General features: G+C 48.2%; 1 protein-coding gene across 2 annotated transcripts in view; it reads right to left on the reverse strand.

Annotated features, from left to right (window-relative positions):
* Positions 1–1,145: 1,145 nt before the first annotated feature.
* SLC39A4 (solute carrier family 39 member 4) overlaps positions 1,146–16,840 on the reverse strand; it is a 67,749-nt gene continuing 52,054 nt past the window's right edge. For both annotated transcript variants that reach the window (XM_083622010.1, XM_083622009.1), the window contains 6 exons: positions 16,649–16,816; positions 15,158–15,262; positions 10,716–10,773; positions 5,969–6,121; positions 4,360–4,547; positions 1,146–2,839 (listed from right to left, as the gene is read on the reverse strand). In XM_083622010.1, coding sequence (XP_083478136.1) covers positions 2,711–2,839; positions 4,360–4,547; positions 5,969–6,121; positions 10,716–10,773; positions 15,158–15,262; positions 16,649–16,816 — 801 coding nt within the window. In that variant the 3' untranslated portion in view covers positions 1,146–2,710. The remainder of the gene's footprint in view (positions 2,840–4,359; positions 4,548–5,968; positions 6,122–10,715; positions 10,774–15,157; positions 15,263–16,648; positions 16,817–16,840) is intronic.

A 16,840-nucleotide genomic window follows, 5' to 3' on the forward strand; every position in this document is an offset into this window, starting at 1 on the left:
TGGCGTCCATCATAAATATCTGCCCAGGGGCGGCTTCTCCACTGGGACCCTCCCCTCCGCAGCCGCAAGCTCTTTCCCTGATCCAAACGTGCATTGCAAGGCAAGGAATGAGAAACGCTTAAAACCCACATATTTTTATTTACCATTGACAAGTCAGGAAACAGTAGATTCCACACAAAGGAGCTACATCAGTCACCCATCTGTCTACCGCAGCCTGCGTGATGGTTGCAGTGCCCAGGGTCAGGGCAGAGAGATCCCTTTGTCTGGATTCTGGACAGCACCTTATGGATCTGGGGGCAGAAAGACGGCATGGCTCCCAGATAAAACTCTTTGGAAAGAAGATGATGTTGAGAATGAGAAAAGGGAGGGTTTGGCTGGGCTTCTTCGCTGGACTCCAGGCACCAAATTTGCAGCAGCAAGGGGAAAGGACCAGAGTGTTGGTTCACTGAGCTGCAGCTGGTAGTCACAAGACTATGTTTTCATTCCACAGTTCAGTTACTGTTGGGTTCCCACGGGAAAGGGAGACTGGATGTGACGTTCACTGGTTTCCTGTTTCTTTGTTCTGTCGTTTCTTTGTTGGGAGTTGCTCTCTGCTCTCACAGAGGCAAGATGTACATTTGTGTGTTCTCGGTATAGCTTAGAAATAAAGATAGCAATGTAGCACTATAACTGCTTTATCCTTTTGTTTGCGGACTGGGATTAAACTCTGCTGGGCTCAAGGCAAGATGAGCCATATCAGCTCAAGGGCCGGAGCTGAATAAACTAACACAGAGTGCATGTGTGGAGTCCTTGCCACTGAATTATCTACAGGCCAACCTCAGACATATTGGAAGGGGGAGAGGCAGGTCTTCCAATCAAAAGGCGCATTTTCCGGCTCAATTTGAGATCCAGCAGCACCTCTCTTTCAAAACCCAGCCGATGAGTTTTCGAAGGAAGGCAAGAAAGGGACGATGCTTTCCTTCACCCCAAGGGCAAACGGTTGGGCCGGCTCCTCAGATGTGAGATAGAAATGGAGCCATAGAACGATTGCAGAATTCAGTGGTGGACTTGAGTAATATGGCACCTGTCAGGCTTCAGGGAATCGGCTCCCCCCCCCCCCCCCGTGGCAGGAGATAAGCAGAACAAAGGAAAAGGAGTCTTCTTATCAGTTAGAAACTTTAATGATCACAGTGAGAGAACAAAGAACCCATCTCCTAGAAATAGTGGTGCTCCCAATTAAGAATCCCACCCCCTTATGTCCTTATTAATCCACATCACTGCTATGTCTTGTAATCTGAGCCTGTCACCTCTGTGCTTTGTGTGTTTTCTGTTTTGCCACTTTCTCAGCTCTTCTTGACCTTGGGGAGAGCGGAGGAATGCTCTCCAGAGACAGTGAATCTGTTAACCCTCTCTCCCTCAGTGTTTCTTCTCCTAGCTGTTCCCGATCCAGTATTTCCCAGCTTCTGCCTTCTGAACTATGTCCCTCTACAAACCACGGTTCCAAATCTATACTGTCTTCCTGCTCCTGGGAAGATTCAGGGTCTGGAGCAGGGGGGTGAACTTCCACCATTTCTTCTCAGTGCAGCCCTCCTCAGCACGGTCCCCGACAACACCCTGTGCGAGGCCAACATTTGACACCCCAGCCCTCTCACTGCCTTCCCAAAGGTGGGTAAGGAGGCGCCAGACTTTGTAAAGGAGGTGCAAGGGCTCTGGCAGAGTCCCAGAGTCCTTCCAGCTCCTTCCCAAAGCTGGGAAAGCACTAACTAGGCTTTTGGAAGGAGGCGGAAGGACTCTAAGACACTGTCATAGACTCATGCAACCTTCCCAAAGCCCAGCACCTCGGCTCAGCGCCCAGTGCGGGTGCCCCACAAGCATAGCCCTAAATCCATCCCTGCATAATTATTACACCTGATTTTGCCAAGCTGGAGCTGCTCCAGCTGTTCTGGACTACAATTCCCATCAGGCCCAGCCAGGTTGTGTCCCGCCCAGAGGGCTGTCTTAATATAAGTCATGCTAGTCTTTCCAGGGTCCCAAGCAGAGAAGCACCTTCCTTTTGTGGCCTCGCCAGCTAAGATGCTTTTAACAGGACACGCCAGGGACGAAGCCCTGGTCTCTCACCCCTGAACTAGCAGCTTTCCTCCCCTTGGTTTACCCAGCTAGGACTAGCTTTTGGCTCCTGATTTTGTCCCTTATTATTCACACCAACGGTCAGCCCAGTGGGGCACTGGCCCCAGAGACTCAGAGGGGCCCCTTCACTGGCCCAACGACCATTCCCTTGCCCAACTTTGGGGGGCATTGTGTTTCAAGTAAAGATTGTAGATGGGGACCAAGCCTAGCTGGAATTCCGCTATCAGCCCACCATCTAGACTCAGGTTGTGTAGACAGGTAAATAAACCATATATCATAAGGACGCCACAGTCTCTGCTGTGCCCCATTTCCAAAGGAAGACCAGATCCTGGGTCAAGCACGCCTGCAACCCCTGGAAAAGTGCACCGTTCGGCGATTGGGGTGGCATGTCAAAATGCAATAAATAGGAGAAGAGGGAGAGGGGAGCCGTTGCATGGGCATCGTTCAAGGCCATGCTGTGGGCATGGGTGGCAAAGAAAGTCCCCAGTCTTTGATTTTGAGGATTATGACAGCCGGGCCTTTGTCCGCCCACTCTCTAGTCTCTGGCGAAGGACAGCCCAGACCTCGCCACGCCGGCAGGCAAACGAGAGGTGCCCGGCTGCGCTCAAAGTGTGATTCTGTCCTCAAAGATGGAAAGCAACAGCAGGATGCCCCAGCCAGCCAGGAGTCCCACGTTTTGCAGGGCAAAGAGGAGCCACGGACGCTTATCTTTCACGTTCATCAGGGCCGGGAGCTGCGAACCAGAGCAGAGAGGGGAGATTAGCAAGTACCACAGAATGGATCCCACAACCCCAGTCTCCTTGTGCCCCCGATTTCAGTCTAATTCTTTAACCCACCCCTTTCCCATCCCTTCCCTTCCTTGTCCCGCTCCTCCAAAATTTGCCCGCAGAACTAATTCATGCCCGCCATCTATTGTTTGTGTACATCAGAGACAGTGTGGTGCAGTGGTTAGGGCATCATACTAAGACCCAGGAGACCAAGGTTTGAATCCATGCTCAGCCATCACAAAGCTCCCTGGGCCAGGCACTGCCTCTCAGCCTAACCTACCTCACAGGGCTGTTGCTGTGGGGATTAATTAAGATGGGAGGGAGAACTGTGAGTGATACTGTGCACTCCTTGGAAGAGAAGGTGAGATATAAACCAGGCAGAGGGCCTTCTCAGTGATGGCGCCCGCCCTGTGGAATGCCCTCCCACCCATGTCAAGGAAATAAACAACTATCTGGCTTTTAGAAGACATCCAAAGGCAGCCCTGTTTAGGGAAGCTTTTAATGTTTGATGTTTTATTGTGTTTTTAATGCCCTGTTGGAAGCTGCCCAGAGTGGCTGGGGAGGCCCAGCCAGATGGGTAGGGTATAAGTAATAAATTGTTTTTAGGGACGATACCGCATCATTGTATAGTCATGAGTTCTAGCACCCACTTTACCCACACCGTTCAGGGGTGCTGACTTGCCCTCAGGATCATGGGTGCCCGCCGCAACAATGCGGATGTGTGACGGCACACGCTCTACATGCGGGCACGTGTGTGTAACGGCGCACGTCCGCGTTGCGGCAGTCGATGGCAGCGGCTCCTCTTCTTCCTCCTCTCCACAGCCAGTGGAGGGGCTTGGACTCGGAGGCAGAGAGACTCGGCTTCTGTGTCTGAGCCTCCCTCAGCCCTGGAAAAGGGGTGCCTCACTGGCTGGCTGTGGAAGGTGACATGTTGACATTGACTTTGTGGGTACTGGGACCCCAAAATTATATTCTTGTGGGTGCCCAAGCACCCATGGCCTCCTGGAGTTGGCTTATATGACACCATTTGTAATTTTATACACTTTTCTCATTTCCCAACTTACACGTGTTTTCCCTAAACTAGTAAAGGTAAAGGGACCCCTGACCATTAGGTCCAGTCGTGGCTGACTCTGGGGTTGCGGTGCTCATCTTGCTTTATTGGCCGAGGGAGCTGGCGTACAGCTTCCAGGTCATGTGGCCAGCATAACTAAGCCACTTCTGGCGAACCAGAGCAGCGCACGGAAACGCCGTTTATCTTCCTGCCAGAGTGGTACCTATTTATCTAGTTGCACTTTTTGGCATGCTTTCAAACTGCTAGGTTGGCAGGAGCAGGGACCGAACAATGGGAGCTCACCCCGTTGCGGGGATTCGAACCGCCGACCTTCTGATCGGCAAGCCCAAGAGGCTCTGTGGTATAATAATAATAAGGTGGGAGAATGGTAAGAAAAGGAGAACAACTGCCAGGGGTGTAACTCTCCCTACTTACCATATCGCACAGGGCCACGTAGAGGAAGAGGCCAGTGGCCACGGTGAAAATCCAGGCCTCAAACTCTTCTCCCGTGGACACAGAAAGCGCGATGTAGAGGCCCACGAAGGCTGTGAGGGCGCTGAGGAAGTTGAGCAGCAAAGCCCACTTGACGCTCAGCCCGGCATGGAGCAGTGCGGCAAAGTCCCCTGCAAAGGCGGGAGGAAGATGGTCAGCCATTCGTTAGCTGAGATTCCTGCATTGCAGGAGGCTGGACTAGATGATGTCGGGGTTCCCCCTACGTCTATAATTCCATGATTCTCCTAGGAGCGCCGGCAGACGGTCAGGTATCACGCAGTCCGAAGGAGACACCCCGTCAATAACATTTGGGGGTGGAGGGGAAGCACCTGCCTTCAGATCCCTGCTCGGAAGCCGCCCAGGATCTACCTCCTAGGCAACACTGCCTTATCAGGAGCTTGCCAAGAAAAAAGCACACCAAGAACTCTGGCCAATATAAATTTCAGTAGTGGGAGTGGTCCCTACACGCAAACCAATAGTCAATTGTAACAAAAACTAATCCATTCAAAAGTATGTATTCTGACAAATTATTGTATAACACAATAATTTATAATTTATGACTGTTTTATAATTTATGATAATGTAGAATTTAAATGTATTTTCACGTAATGTTTGATACTTCCAGCTGATGAAGGTGAATACATCGAAACAGGGCCCTGTCCTGGTTTCTGATCCATAACTGACTTCTGCTCAATGATTGAAACTAAGACCTTCACGTCGAATCTGACTATGGACTAACATGAACTTATCTCTACTCATAAACTCTTATCTCTAATTCTGTAACGGATTATTGTGTTATACATATCCTTATGAGTTTGAGTTTCTAATCTCTGTTTGAGTTTGTAATCTCTATCTGAGTTTGTAATCCTTGTCAGAATACATACTTTAGAATGGATTAGTTTTTGTTACAATTGACTATTGATTTGCGTGTAGGGACCACTCCCACTACTGAAACTTATATTGGCCAGAGTTCTTGGTGTGCTTTTTTCTTGGTCTATTTAATAACAAGAACTCCTACTTATTCATCAGGAGCTTGCAGCAGCCCACTCTGAGCCTTTGCCCCGTTGAACGGAAAAGCAAAATTGCCGCGTTGGTTTGCCACCATGCGGCATATCCCGGTGCAGCCTTCCCCATTCTGGTGCCACTCAGATGCTGCAGTTCCCATGATCCACAGGCCAGCATAGCCAAAGGCACTAAGGCTGATGGGAGTTATAGTACAACATATATGGAGGGCGCCAGGATGGGAAAGACAGAGCACCCTGAACTCACAATGGCCAACCACATGCCCCAACGGGAAACCAGCGATCAGGATTCGAACACAAGACCCCTCTCCCCCTCCCTGGGGTTTCCAGCAACTGGGATTCAGAATTCATCCAAGTTGGCGGCCATCCCCGCCTCCTGTGGCGGGGAGTTCCACAGTTTAACGATGTGCTGTGTGAAGGAGCAGGACTTCCTTTTTGTCTGCCCACTGGCTTCCTCCACCGCAATAAATAAATAAACCCCAACCCTGCCTTCAGTGTCATGCAATGCCCAGCCCCTCCTCCCTCCTCACCGAGCTCGTGGGGCAGTTCATGGCACAAGACGGCCAGCGAGGTGGCCAGACCCGTCTTCCAAGAAGAGGAGAAGGCGGCGCCAACGGCCAGTCCGTCGGCGAAGTTGTGGATGGCGTCTCCAATGGTGATCATGTACGGCAGCATCCTCAGCTCTGCGGAAGGAGCAAATGGGAGACATCAGAACCTCAAAATAATAATAATAATAATAATAATAATGATAATAATAATAATAATGATAATAATAATAATAATAATAATAATAATGATAATAATAATAATAATAATTTGTACTGGGCCTCCCCAGCCCAGTACAAATAATAATTTATTATTTGTACAGTGGTACCTCGGGTTAAGTACTTAATTCGTTCCGGAGGTCCGTACTTAACCTGAAACTGTTCTTAACCTGAAGCACCACTTTAGCTAATGGGGCCTCTTGCTGCTGCCGCGCCGCCGGAGCCCGATTTCTGTTCTTATCCTGAAGCAAAGTTCTTAACCTGAAGCACTATTTCTGGGTTAGCGGAGTCTTGTAACCTGAAGCGTATGTAACCCGAGATACCACTGTATCTGGCTGGGCCTCCCCAGCCACTCTGGTCGGCTTCCAACAAAGATTAAAAATACATTAAAATGTCACACATTAAAAACTTCCCTGAACAGGGCTGCCTTCAGATGTCTTCTGAATGTCAGGTAGTTGTTTATTTCCTTAATATCTGGTGGGAGGGCGTTCCACAGGGCAGGTGCCACCACCAAGAAGGCCCTCTGCCTGGTTCCCTGTAACCTCACTTCTCACAGTAAGGGAACAGCCAGAAGGCCCTCAGCGCTGGACCTCAGCGTCCGGGCAGAACGATGGGGGTGGAGATGCTCCTTCAGATATACTGGGAAGTAGAAGAACTTATTGGAACAGGCCAGTGGCCCCATCTAAGTCCAGCATCCTGTCCTCCCAGATAGATAGACAGATAGACTGTCTCTGCACTTGGAGGTTCTACAAGAACATAGGAGCCTTGCTGCTGGCTCAGAACAATGGCTCACCTAGTCCAACAACCTGACCTCATAGCAGGACCTGAGCACAACAGTATTTTCCAATGGTTGTTCCCCATTATCTGGTACTCAGAGATAGACTGCCCCTGGGCGTGGAGGCTCTGCTGTGACAACAGACCTCCGTAATAGACTTGTTCTGACAGCGGCCAAACAGATGCCCCATCTGGGGAACCTGGAAGCAGGATTCATGCGCAAGAGCCTTCCTGTGGTTTCCAGCAGCTGCGATTTAAAAGCATTACTCTGACAAACAAAACCACTATGCTCCATCAAAAGCATAATGTTCCACGCATTTGCCTAATTCAGCCAGCTAGCCCTGGGGGATTATCTAATGCTTATTACCCTTAAACTGATTTCTGAATTTTGAATTTTATTGTTACAGTGGTACCTTGGGTTAAGAACTTAATTCATTCCAGAGGTCCGTTCTTAACCTGAAACTGTTTTTAACCTGAACCACCACTTTAGCTAATGGGGCCTCCTGCTGCCGCCGTGCCGCCGGAGCACGATTTCTGTTCTCATCTTGAAGCAAAGTACTTAACCCGAGGTACTATTTCTGGGTTAGCAGAGTCTGTAACCTGAAGCGTATGTAACCCGAGGTACCACTGTACTGTATCTTATGCTGCTTTTACAATTGTTTTAGATTTGTTGTTAGCCGCCCTGAGCCCGGTTTTTGAACCAGGAAGGGCGGGGTATAAATAAAAAAAATATTATTATTAATTTATTATTATTATAATTCCCTTTTGGAGCCGTCCAAGTCGGTGGCCCTCCCTGCCTCCTGCGGGTTCCTTTCATGTGTCCTCACCCCCTGCAGGACGCACAAAGAGCAGTGTGTGCGAAACACAAGCCCTGAAACCCTTTGCATTTTTCCTTCCCAGCTGGCAGCCTTCAGCCCTGCGCCCTGCTGGAGGCGACACGTGCCAGAGGCGGCCTCTGGGAAGCAGGCAGAGAGCAATTCTACTTGAGCTGTCAATGACCCTTCCCAAGCCGCCCTCCCTCCATGCTGGGGGATTCAGCCCATAACACAATGCGCCGTTTGTTCTGAAAACGAGAGGGAACAGTGGCAGGAGTGGCCCAGTGGCCTAATGGATAAGGCATCAGCCTCCGGAGCTGGGGATTGTGGGTTCAAGTCCCACCTGGGTCGGCCAGCTTCTTTTGTTTTAAGAAGAATTCTTTTTTCCCCTCCGAAAGGAGGGAATTTGCGGGAAGGAAACCTCAGATATCGGAAATTAGGAGGAGGGTTAAATCAAGGTGGGAAGCTGGGCAGGTTTTGAGCGCCAATTCAGACAACTTCTTGGCTCGAGGGGAACCAAGGTCCCGGGTTTGGACATATGATTTGGGCCCATAGCTGTCAACTTTTCTCTTTTCTTGCGAGGACTCCTATTCGGAATAAGGGAATTTCCCTAAAAAAAAAAAGGGAAACGTTGACAGCTATGTTTGGGCCCCATCAGAAAGTGGCTGACAATCTAGGACAGCCTTCCTCATCCTGGTACCCTCCAGATGTTTTGGATGGCATCTGACGGGAGCTGTAGTCCAAAACATCTGGAAGGCACCAGGTTGGGGAGACTAATTTAGGACACAAAGGAGACTTGCTTGAAAATAACAAATGCAGACAACTGCTGGAGATGTGGAAGTAAAAATGCAAACTTGGTACGTATGTTGATTAACTGCCCGATGATAAGATTATTTTGGTGCGAGGTGAGGATATATATAGCAAGAGTAATAAAAAAAAAATGTTATTTAGGGGATTTGAATTTAATTCTAAATAATATACCGGAAACGTGGGAGATTACAAGGGGTAAAAAAAATGGATGTACCGTGCCATATTAGAAGCAAAAAACTTGTTTTGATGAATTGGAAGAGCCGCAAAAAGATCCCATTGAGCACATGGATTGACAATATGGACAGACTAGTGACATACGAGTGAATTGCATATCAACGCAAATTAAGAATGGATAAGTATGAAGAATGGATAAGTATGAAGGTCCGTATAGTTAAAGCCATGGTTTTCCCAGTAGTGATGTATGGAAGTGAGAGCTGGACCATAAAGAAGGCTGATCACCGAAGAATTGGTGCTTTGAATTCTGGTGCTGGAGGAGACTCTTGAGAGTCCCATGGACGGCAAGAAGATCCAACCTCTCCATTCTTAGGGAAATCAGCCCTGAGTGCTCACTGGAAGGACAGATCGTGAAACTGAGGCTCCAAGACTTTGGCCACCTCATGAGAAGAGAAGACTCCCTGGAAAAGACCCTGATGTTGGGAAAGATGGAGGGCACAAGAAGAAGGGGACGACAGAGGACGAGATGGCTGGACAGTGTTCTCGAAGCTACGAACATGAGTCTGACCAAACTGCGGGAGGCAGTGGAAGACAGGAGTGCCTGGCGTGCTCTGGTCCAGGGGGTCACGAAGAGTCGGACACGACTAAATGACTAAACAACAACAACAAAGTATGAAGAAATCTGGAAGGAATACTTAAGCGGAAAGTGGTGGGAAGTAGGGGGAGGAGAGAGAGGTGGGGAAATACTGTTAAAAAGGTGTAGTTATAGGTATATCAGTGCATTCAAATCTGAATTGTTAAATTGTGTTATCAGTGTTATTGTGGTTTTCGTTGTATGTGTTTTTTGTCGTTGCTGTTTGTGTTGAAAAAAATGATTAAATAAATAAACAAAAAACAAAAAAAACACAACACAATAAAAAAAGGCTGGGTACCCTCCAGATGTTTTGGACGGCATCTGACAGGAGTTGTAGTCTAAAACATCTGGAAGGCGCCAGGTTGGAGGAGACTAATTTAGGACACAAAGGAGACTTGCTTGAGTTGCAGAGTGATGGCGTTTCCAGCCCTCAAGACCGGCTTCATAAAAAACGCAGGATACGAACCCCAAGAGACCTCACTGAGGGAAAACTCATATAAACCCTACAGACTCTTGGAGTGGGGTATCGTTTTAGGGTCAAGATTCCACTTTGCAGATGTTCGTTTTGCTGCTCTTGGTATCAATTCCCTGCGCCTTGATTTTTAGATCTTCTTATGACATGCGGGGGATTGTTTGATTTCGCCGTGCCCACTCTGACACATCGCTTAGGACTGCTTTGGTTACAGTTTTGTACTCGCGCAAATATTTCTGTGTCTGTAAGCTGCCTTGGGTGTGGTTTTAACTAGGGAAAGGCGACATACAAGTGAACGATTGTGAAAATAACAGGAAGATTTAAAGGAAATGACTATCAAAAGCAGAAGAGATATGAGATGATCAGAGCCTCATCCGAACTTGGGAAGTCCCAACAACAACAAAATTATAATATGGCAGAATATTTGGACTATTTGATATGTATATGTATAATTTGGAATATTTAATGTGATGTGATTGGATTGTTAAAATGGAAAACTTAATAAAAATGATTTAAAACAAACAAACAAGTGAACGATTGTGATCATGGTTTTGCTCTGAGCTGGTCTTTTGTTTCATTATTACAACGGTTCCCTGTTTTTATAATTGTATTTCTGGTTGTTATAACCTGCCCTGGTGCATGGAAATGTTAGAAATCACAATTGTTTGATCAAAGCAGCTTCTTGATGTTATGTTGTGAGCCGTCCTGAGATTTACGGATATAGGGCGGTATACAAATTTGATAAATAATAATAATAATCAAAATAAAAATAAATGCTGGACGTGTCAAGGAGAATCCCATCTGGTTGCTGGACAGGATATTGGTGGGGCTCACCTCGACTTAGGGTCTCTTTCTTCCGCATCCGGCTGAAATCTGCCTCCTCAGCAGTCACCTATTAAGAAAGAACAGGCAGGTAGAAAAAGAGAATGTGAGACAGGCACAGCCTGTGCTCCACTTTGGGGCCACGCAAAAAAGGCCCTGCTTTTCTGAGGCTCAGTCCCTGCCTTCTGTTCATTTTCTGAGCCCTCCATTTTATTAGTACAGTGGTACCTCCGGTTGCAAACGGGATCTGTTCCGGAGCCCAATTCGCAACCTGAGCAGAACGCAACGCGCGTCTGCGCATGTGCGGGTCACGATTCGCCGCTTCTGCGCATGTGCATGGCATCATTTTGAGCGTCTGCGCATGCGCGAGCGGTGAAACCCAGAAGTAACCCTTTCCGGTACTTCCGGGTCGCTGCGGGACGCAACCTGAAAAGGCTCAACCTGAAGCAAACGCAACACGAGGTATGACTGTAGTAGCATTAATTAAATTTAAAGAGTCACCTACATACGAAAGCGCTGGGCAGTTCATAGAATCGTAGAATTGCAAAGCTGGAAGGGACCCCAAGGGCCATTGCGTCCAACCCCCTGCAATGCAGGAATCTCAGCTAAATATTCTCTGATAGATGGCCATCCAACCTCTGCTTAAACACCTGCAATGAATCATAGAATTGGATCCCAATGGTCATCTAGTCCAACCCCTTGCAGTGCAGGAACCAAAGCCTGATCTAGACAATTTTGCTCCCCCTTGGAACTCAGCAAGGAGTTTGGGGATGAAGCTCAGAACTGACTGGCGCCCCCTGCTGTTGGGCTCCCTGCCGTCTGCCCTACCAATGGCTGCCAGGCACCAGACAAGAGGCATTTCTGCACAGCCAGGTTTCAACATAATAAGCAGGTGCTTCCCTCAAAACAGAAGAGGCTTGTGGTGTAATGGTTAGAGTGTTGGACTATAGACCTGGGAGACCAGGGTTCAAAGCCCCACTCATCCAGTTGCTGTCCCTCATCCCAACCTACCTCACAGAGTTGTTGTGAGGGGGGAAATGGGGAGGGGAGAAACCATGTACAACATTTTGAGCTCCTTGGGTGGACAGGTGGAATATGAATGTGAGAAATTCTGCACCCGAGGCGGCTGGACTAGATGAGCCTTGGGGTCCCTTCCAATTCTGTGATAATAAATTTAAATTAAATTAAAAGATGAGTAACACAGTTCCACGTCCTTGCCTCCCCAAATAAATCATAACATTTTCAAAAGGTTGGTGTGGTTTCCCCCCAGGTTGTTTTTTTTTTAAAGCATACATTAAAGAAGCAAACCTTGGGGGAAAGACTTCTCTCCTCTTTTGGAACCAGAACAACACAGCGATCGTACTCTCAAGCTGATTTTAGAGGACAAAATCACTACCCATTTTTGCTTTAGACTTTGGGTCACTGTTGCTTGTTTTTTCAATCAATCTTTATTACAGTCCAGAGACCCAACAAATCGTTACAAAGAAATGCACAATTCAGACAGCCTACCTCCAGGTTAAACAAGCATTTTGTTCAGATTTAAAGATAGGGATCGTTGGTTCTTGCAAGCACCGATAAAAACTTCGCCACTGCTAATGTTCTAGCATTTGTCTGGACTTCCAATAGGAACCCGACATAGTGAGCCTCTGATTTTCCCGGGAAAGGTAATATCAGTTCAGCCCTGGCTTGCTCATATTTCGCACAGTGCAGCAAAATACGTTTTAGAGAATCGATGTCTTCAGCATCGATGTTTTCATACTTCATTTCAATTTCAAATCTTCGAAGGGTGTGTGTGCATGCCCCACTGACTCAGACTGCTGATTCCTCCCACTTTAAAAAATAAAATAAAAATTAATGTGGGAATTAAGCAGCAGGAGCATAACCCAACAGGGAGGCAGCGTGGAGCAGTGGAATAGGCTCCTGCCTTGCATGCTGAACGTCCCTGGTTCAATCCCTGACCTCTCCAGTTAAGAAGGATCTCAGGTGGCGGGCGATAGGGAAAATACCCTTCCCTGCCAGAAAACCTGGGAGAGCTGCTGCCAGTCCGAGAAGACAATAATGGGCTCGATGCATCAATAGTCTGGCACAGTGTGAGGCATTTTTCACATAGCCACATATTTCTTCCTGCACATCTTTATTCCACCTTCCACCATTAGGTGGGGCTGGTGAATCATGCTTGGGTTCTGGATAAAGGCATGGCACAGAATTGGGCGAAAGAGGAAGGCAGAAATTAATTTTTTGCGGCTGACTTTTTCTCTTGCTTTTTGCCGGAGATCACTCACAGCTCCTGGAATGCAGCCTATGGGTAGAAGCAGCTCTTTGCCCACCTCTGGGTATCTCAGAGTTCACTGGCTCATCAAGACTTAACGTGAGTCAACAGTGTGATGCAGCAGCAAAAAAGGAAAAGGGTGGTGTGATAGGAATTTTGAGGTCTTAGATATATGTTCAATGTTCATAAGTGTACCGACCAAGCACGTACATAGATCAGCACAGGAAGACCGACCTGGAACCATTTTTGATTCCCAAACAGTCCCAATGTTTTCTCTGCAAGGTCAAAGGAAATTGGAAAACACTCCCCATTGTCTTTTACTTCACAAATTCTGTCTTAAGGGTATGTCTGTGTTTGAATAGGGTGAGCCTGTGACCTGACTCAGGAACTAAGTATTTATCATTACAAAGGACTGGCCAGGCTCCCCAGGGTATCCAATCAAGTAAGCATTAACGGGTAACCTGCCAGACAGAAGATAAACAACACACTCAGATTTCTGCTGTAGACTGCCCTTCCGTGATGTAGGTATGATGTCTCTGCAGGTGGTGGTCTTGAGCTACACCCGTTTTTGGGGATGAAAACGTCAAATCTTCACCAAGGCTAGCTATCCAGACTGGTCCTACGTGGGCCAGAAAAACGCCAGGGAAGTCCCCAAATAGGAGTTCCATCACAGGAGGAGAAAGGAAAGAGGGGAAGGGGATCAAGTTGATTCCAAGCCAAAGGCCAAGCAGAACAACTCTGTCTTACAGGCCCTGCGGAAAGAAATCAGATGCTGCAGGGCCCTGGTCTCATGAGACAGAGTGTTCCACCAGGTCGGGGCCAGTGTTGAAAAGGCCCTGGCTCTGGTTGAGGCTAATCTGACTTCCTTAGGGCCCGGGACCCTATTTATGGACCTCTAGAGGCACGGACTCCAACCAGCGGCTTCACGTTGCAGGAAAGGAGATGCCAAATTCATCAGGAAGAACTTTCTGATGGGAAGAGCTGTTTGACAGTGGAACAGACTCCTTTGGAAGTTGGGCTCTCCTACCTTGGAGGTTTTTAAGCAGAGGTTTGGTGACCACTGGTCAGGGATGCGTTAGCTGAGATTAATGTTTTGCAGGAGGTTGAACTAGATGACCCTCGGGGTCCCTTCTAACTCTAGGATTCTAAGTATCCATGAGGATTTGTCTCCTAGGTTAAAGGAGCAGCCTTCATCTATACAACAGTGCAGTGTCAGCAAGCTGGCACTTAGTTTTGCACTACCTCTCCCATCAGCCCCTGCCCAAACCTCTGGAGGGCATCAACTTGGCCAAAGCTGCCATGCTGACTCTTACTTTTGTTTGGAATATACTCGGAGTCAAGTGTGGATTTCATGCTCTTTATTCAGCTCAGAATAGTGAGGGATGGAAGTTCCCCCAAAATGTCTGATTTATATACATTATTTACACAATGGGCCCCATGTGATTGGCTAATTCTGGGATTCTTATGTAGGCCAATCAGGTTGCGGATTCACTTCTACCTGGAGCTGGATTGGATGGCTCCTGTGGGCCAATCAGACTGCTGTATTCTGGGTCCCATTGTTCTAGGACCAATCAGACTGCTGCATTCTGAATCCTATTGTTCTAGGACCAATCAGACTGCTGCATTCTGAATCCTATTGTTCTAGGACCAATCAGACTGCTGCATTCTGAATCCTATTGTTCTAGGACCAATCAGACTGCTGCATTCTGAATCCTATTGTTCTAGGACCAATCAGACTGCTGCATTCTGGACCCTATTGTTCTAGGACCAATCAGACTGCTGCATTCTGGATCCTATTGTTCTAGGACCAATCAGACTGCTGCATTCTGGATCCTATTGTTCTAGGACCAATCAGACTGCTGCATTCTGGATCCTATTGTTCTAGGACCAATCAGACTGCTGCATTCTGGATCCTATTGTTCTAGGACCAATCAGACTGCTGCATTCTGAATCCTATTGTTCTAGGACCAATCAGACTGCTACATTTGGATCCTATTCAACTCAGTACATAACAGCTGCCATGCCGACTCTTATTTTGCTTGGGGGTTTTTTCCAGGATCTCAAGTAATCTTTGCTTAGCCTCTGACTCATCCCAGAAATGTGTAAAACAACCCAGAGAGACTGAGGGCATCTCAGCAGCCAGGATGCCAATATCAGGTGGCGGCACGCAGGACAGCCCACTCACCAGGTCAGCGTGAGAAGCACCTTTCTCCTGCTTCCTCCTCTTCATCTCGTCTTGGTAGAGCTGCAGGGACATGCCGTGGTCGCACTGGTGCCCTGTGCTGTGCTCCTGGAGGCGAGAGATACAAGGGAACCTAGCATCCAACTGGACCCGTGCAGTTGCTAGGCAACCCTGCAAGAGTTCAGTCCCTGCTAATTTACAATTTGGCAGAATATTTGGATTATTTGATATGTATATGTATAATCTGGAATATTTAATGTGATTTGATTGGATTGTCAAAATGGAAAACTTAATAAAAATGATTTTTTTAAAAAAGGAGCTCAATCCCTGCTCATCAGCCGATGAGCAGAAGGTTAAATCCTGCTTTCTGCAGGGATCAAGTAGGCACCCCAGTTCTCCACAGGATTGAATCCCGCTCATCAGCTGACATCACCTGCCCATCAGGGTGATGTCAGCTGACGGAGAGGTGAGCAATTTATTTTTTTAAAGGACTCGCTGGCCACATTGGGTCAATATTGCAGTGGCGGACTCTGGGCTCTCAAATTTCAGCGGCACCCTGTGCGACGCTAAAATCCGCCCCCCCAACCTCTTGCACGCTGTTCTACAGCAATGTTCTGGTGCCCCCTGCAGCAAGGAGCACAGTGCGGCTGCAATGGTCGCGCTACCCAAAAAATGGATGCAAGCCAGTGGCTCCTCACTTCTGCGTCAGGTTACGGAGTAAAAGCTCCTTTCGGCCCTGGATTCAGGGGCCAGCAAACATTTTCAGCAGGGGGCTGGTCCACTGTCCCTCAGACCTTGTGGGGGGCCGGACTATATTTTGAAAAAAATAAAAATGAACGAATTCCTATGCCCCAGCAATAACCCAGAGATGCATTTTAAATAAAAGCACACATTCTACTCATGTAAAAACACCAGGCAGGCCCCACAAGGAACCCAGAGATGCATTTTAAATAAAAGCACACATTCTACTCATGTAAAAACATACTGATTCCTGGACCGTCCACGGACCAGATTGAGATGGCGAATGGGCCGCATCCGGCCCCCGGGCCTTGGTTTGCCTACCCATGATTAAGGGCACTGTGGGCGGTTTGTGATTAAGGGCCATTTGTGGGCAGAAGAAGAAGAAGAAGAAGAAGAGTTTGGATTCGATATCCCGCCTTTCACTCCCCTTCAGGAATCTCAAAGCGGCTAACATTCTCCTTTCCCTTCCTCCCCCACAACAAACACTCTGTGAGGTGAGTGGGGCTGAGAGACTTCAGAGAAGTGTGCCTAGCCCAAGGTCACCCAGCAGCTGCAGGTGGAGGAGCGGAGACTCGAACCCGGTTCCCCAGATTACGAGACTACCGCTCTTAACCACTACACCACACTGGCACCAGATCTTGGCCTCGCCCAGGGTGCCATATTCCCCGTGATTGCCAAAGCGCGCCCCTTTCCCTTTCTGTTCCTCCTCCCCACCACTGCCAACAACTAGCAGCCGATAAATGACCAACGCACCTCGTCGTCGTCCGAGTGCCCCAGGAGAATGAAGAACTTTTCGAGGAGGAAGAAGAGGTACAGCCCTCCAAGCACGGCCAGTAGCTTCCACAGGACGTTGTGGCCCTCGGCTCCGTGGGGGTCGTGGGAGTGGCCCTCGCCGTGGGAATGAGAATGGAGACCCAGGAACTGCGGGCAAGAGAGCGGAGGCAC

Source organism: Podarcis filfolensis (genome assembly GCF_964270895.1).
Source record: "Podarcis filfolensis genome assembly, chromosome: 7".
NCBI classification, from domain to species: domain Eukaryota; kingdom Metazoa; phylum Chordata; class Lepidosauria; order Squamata; family Lacertidae; genus Podarcis; species Podarcis filfolensis.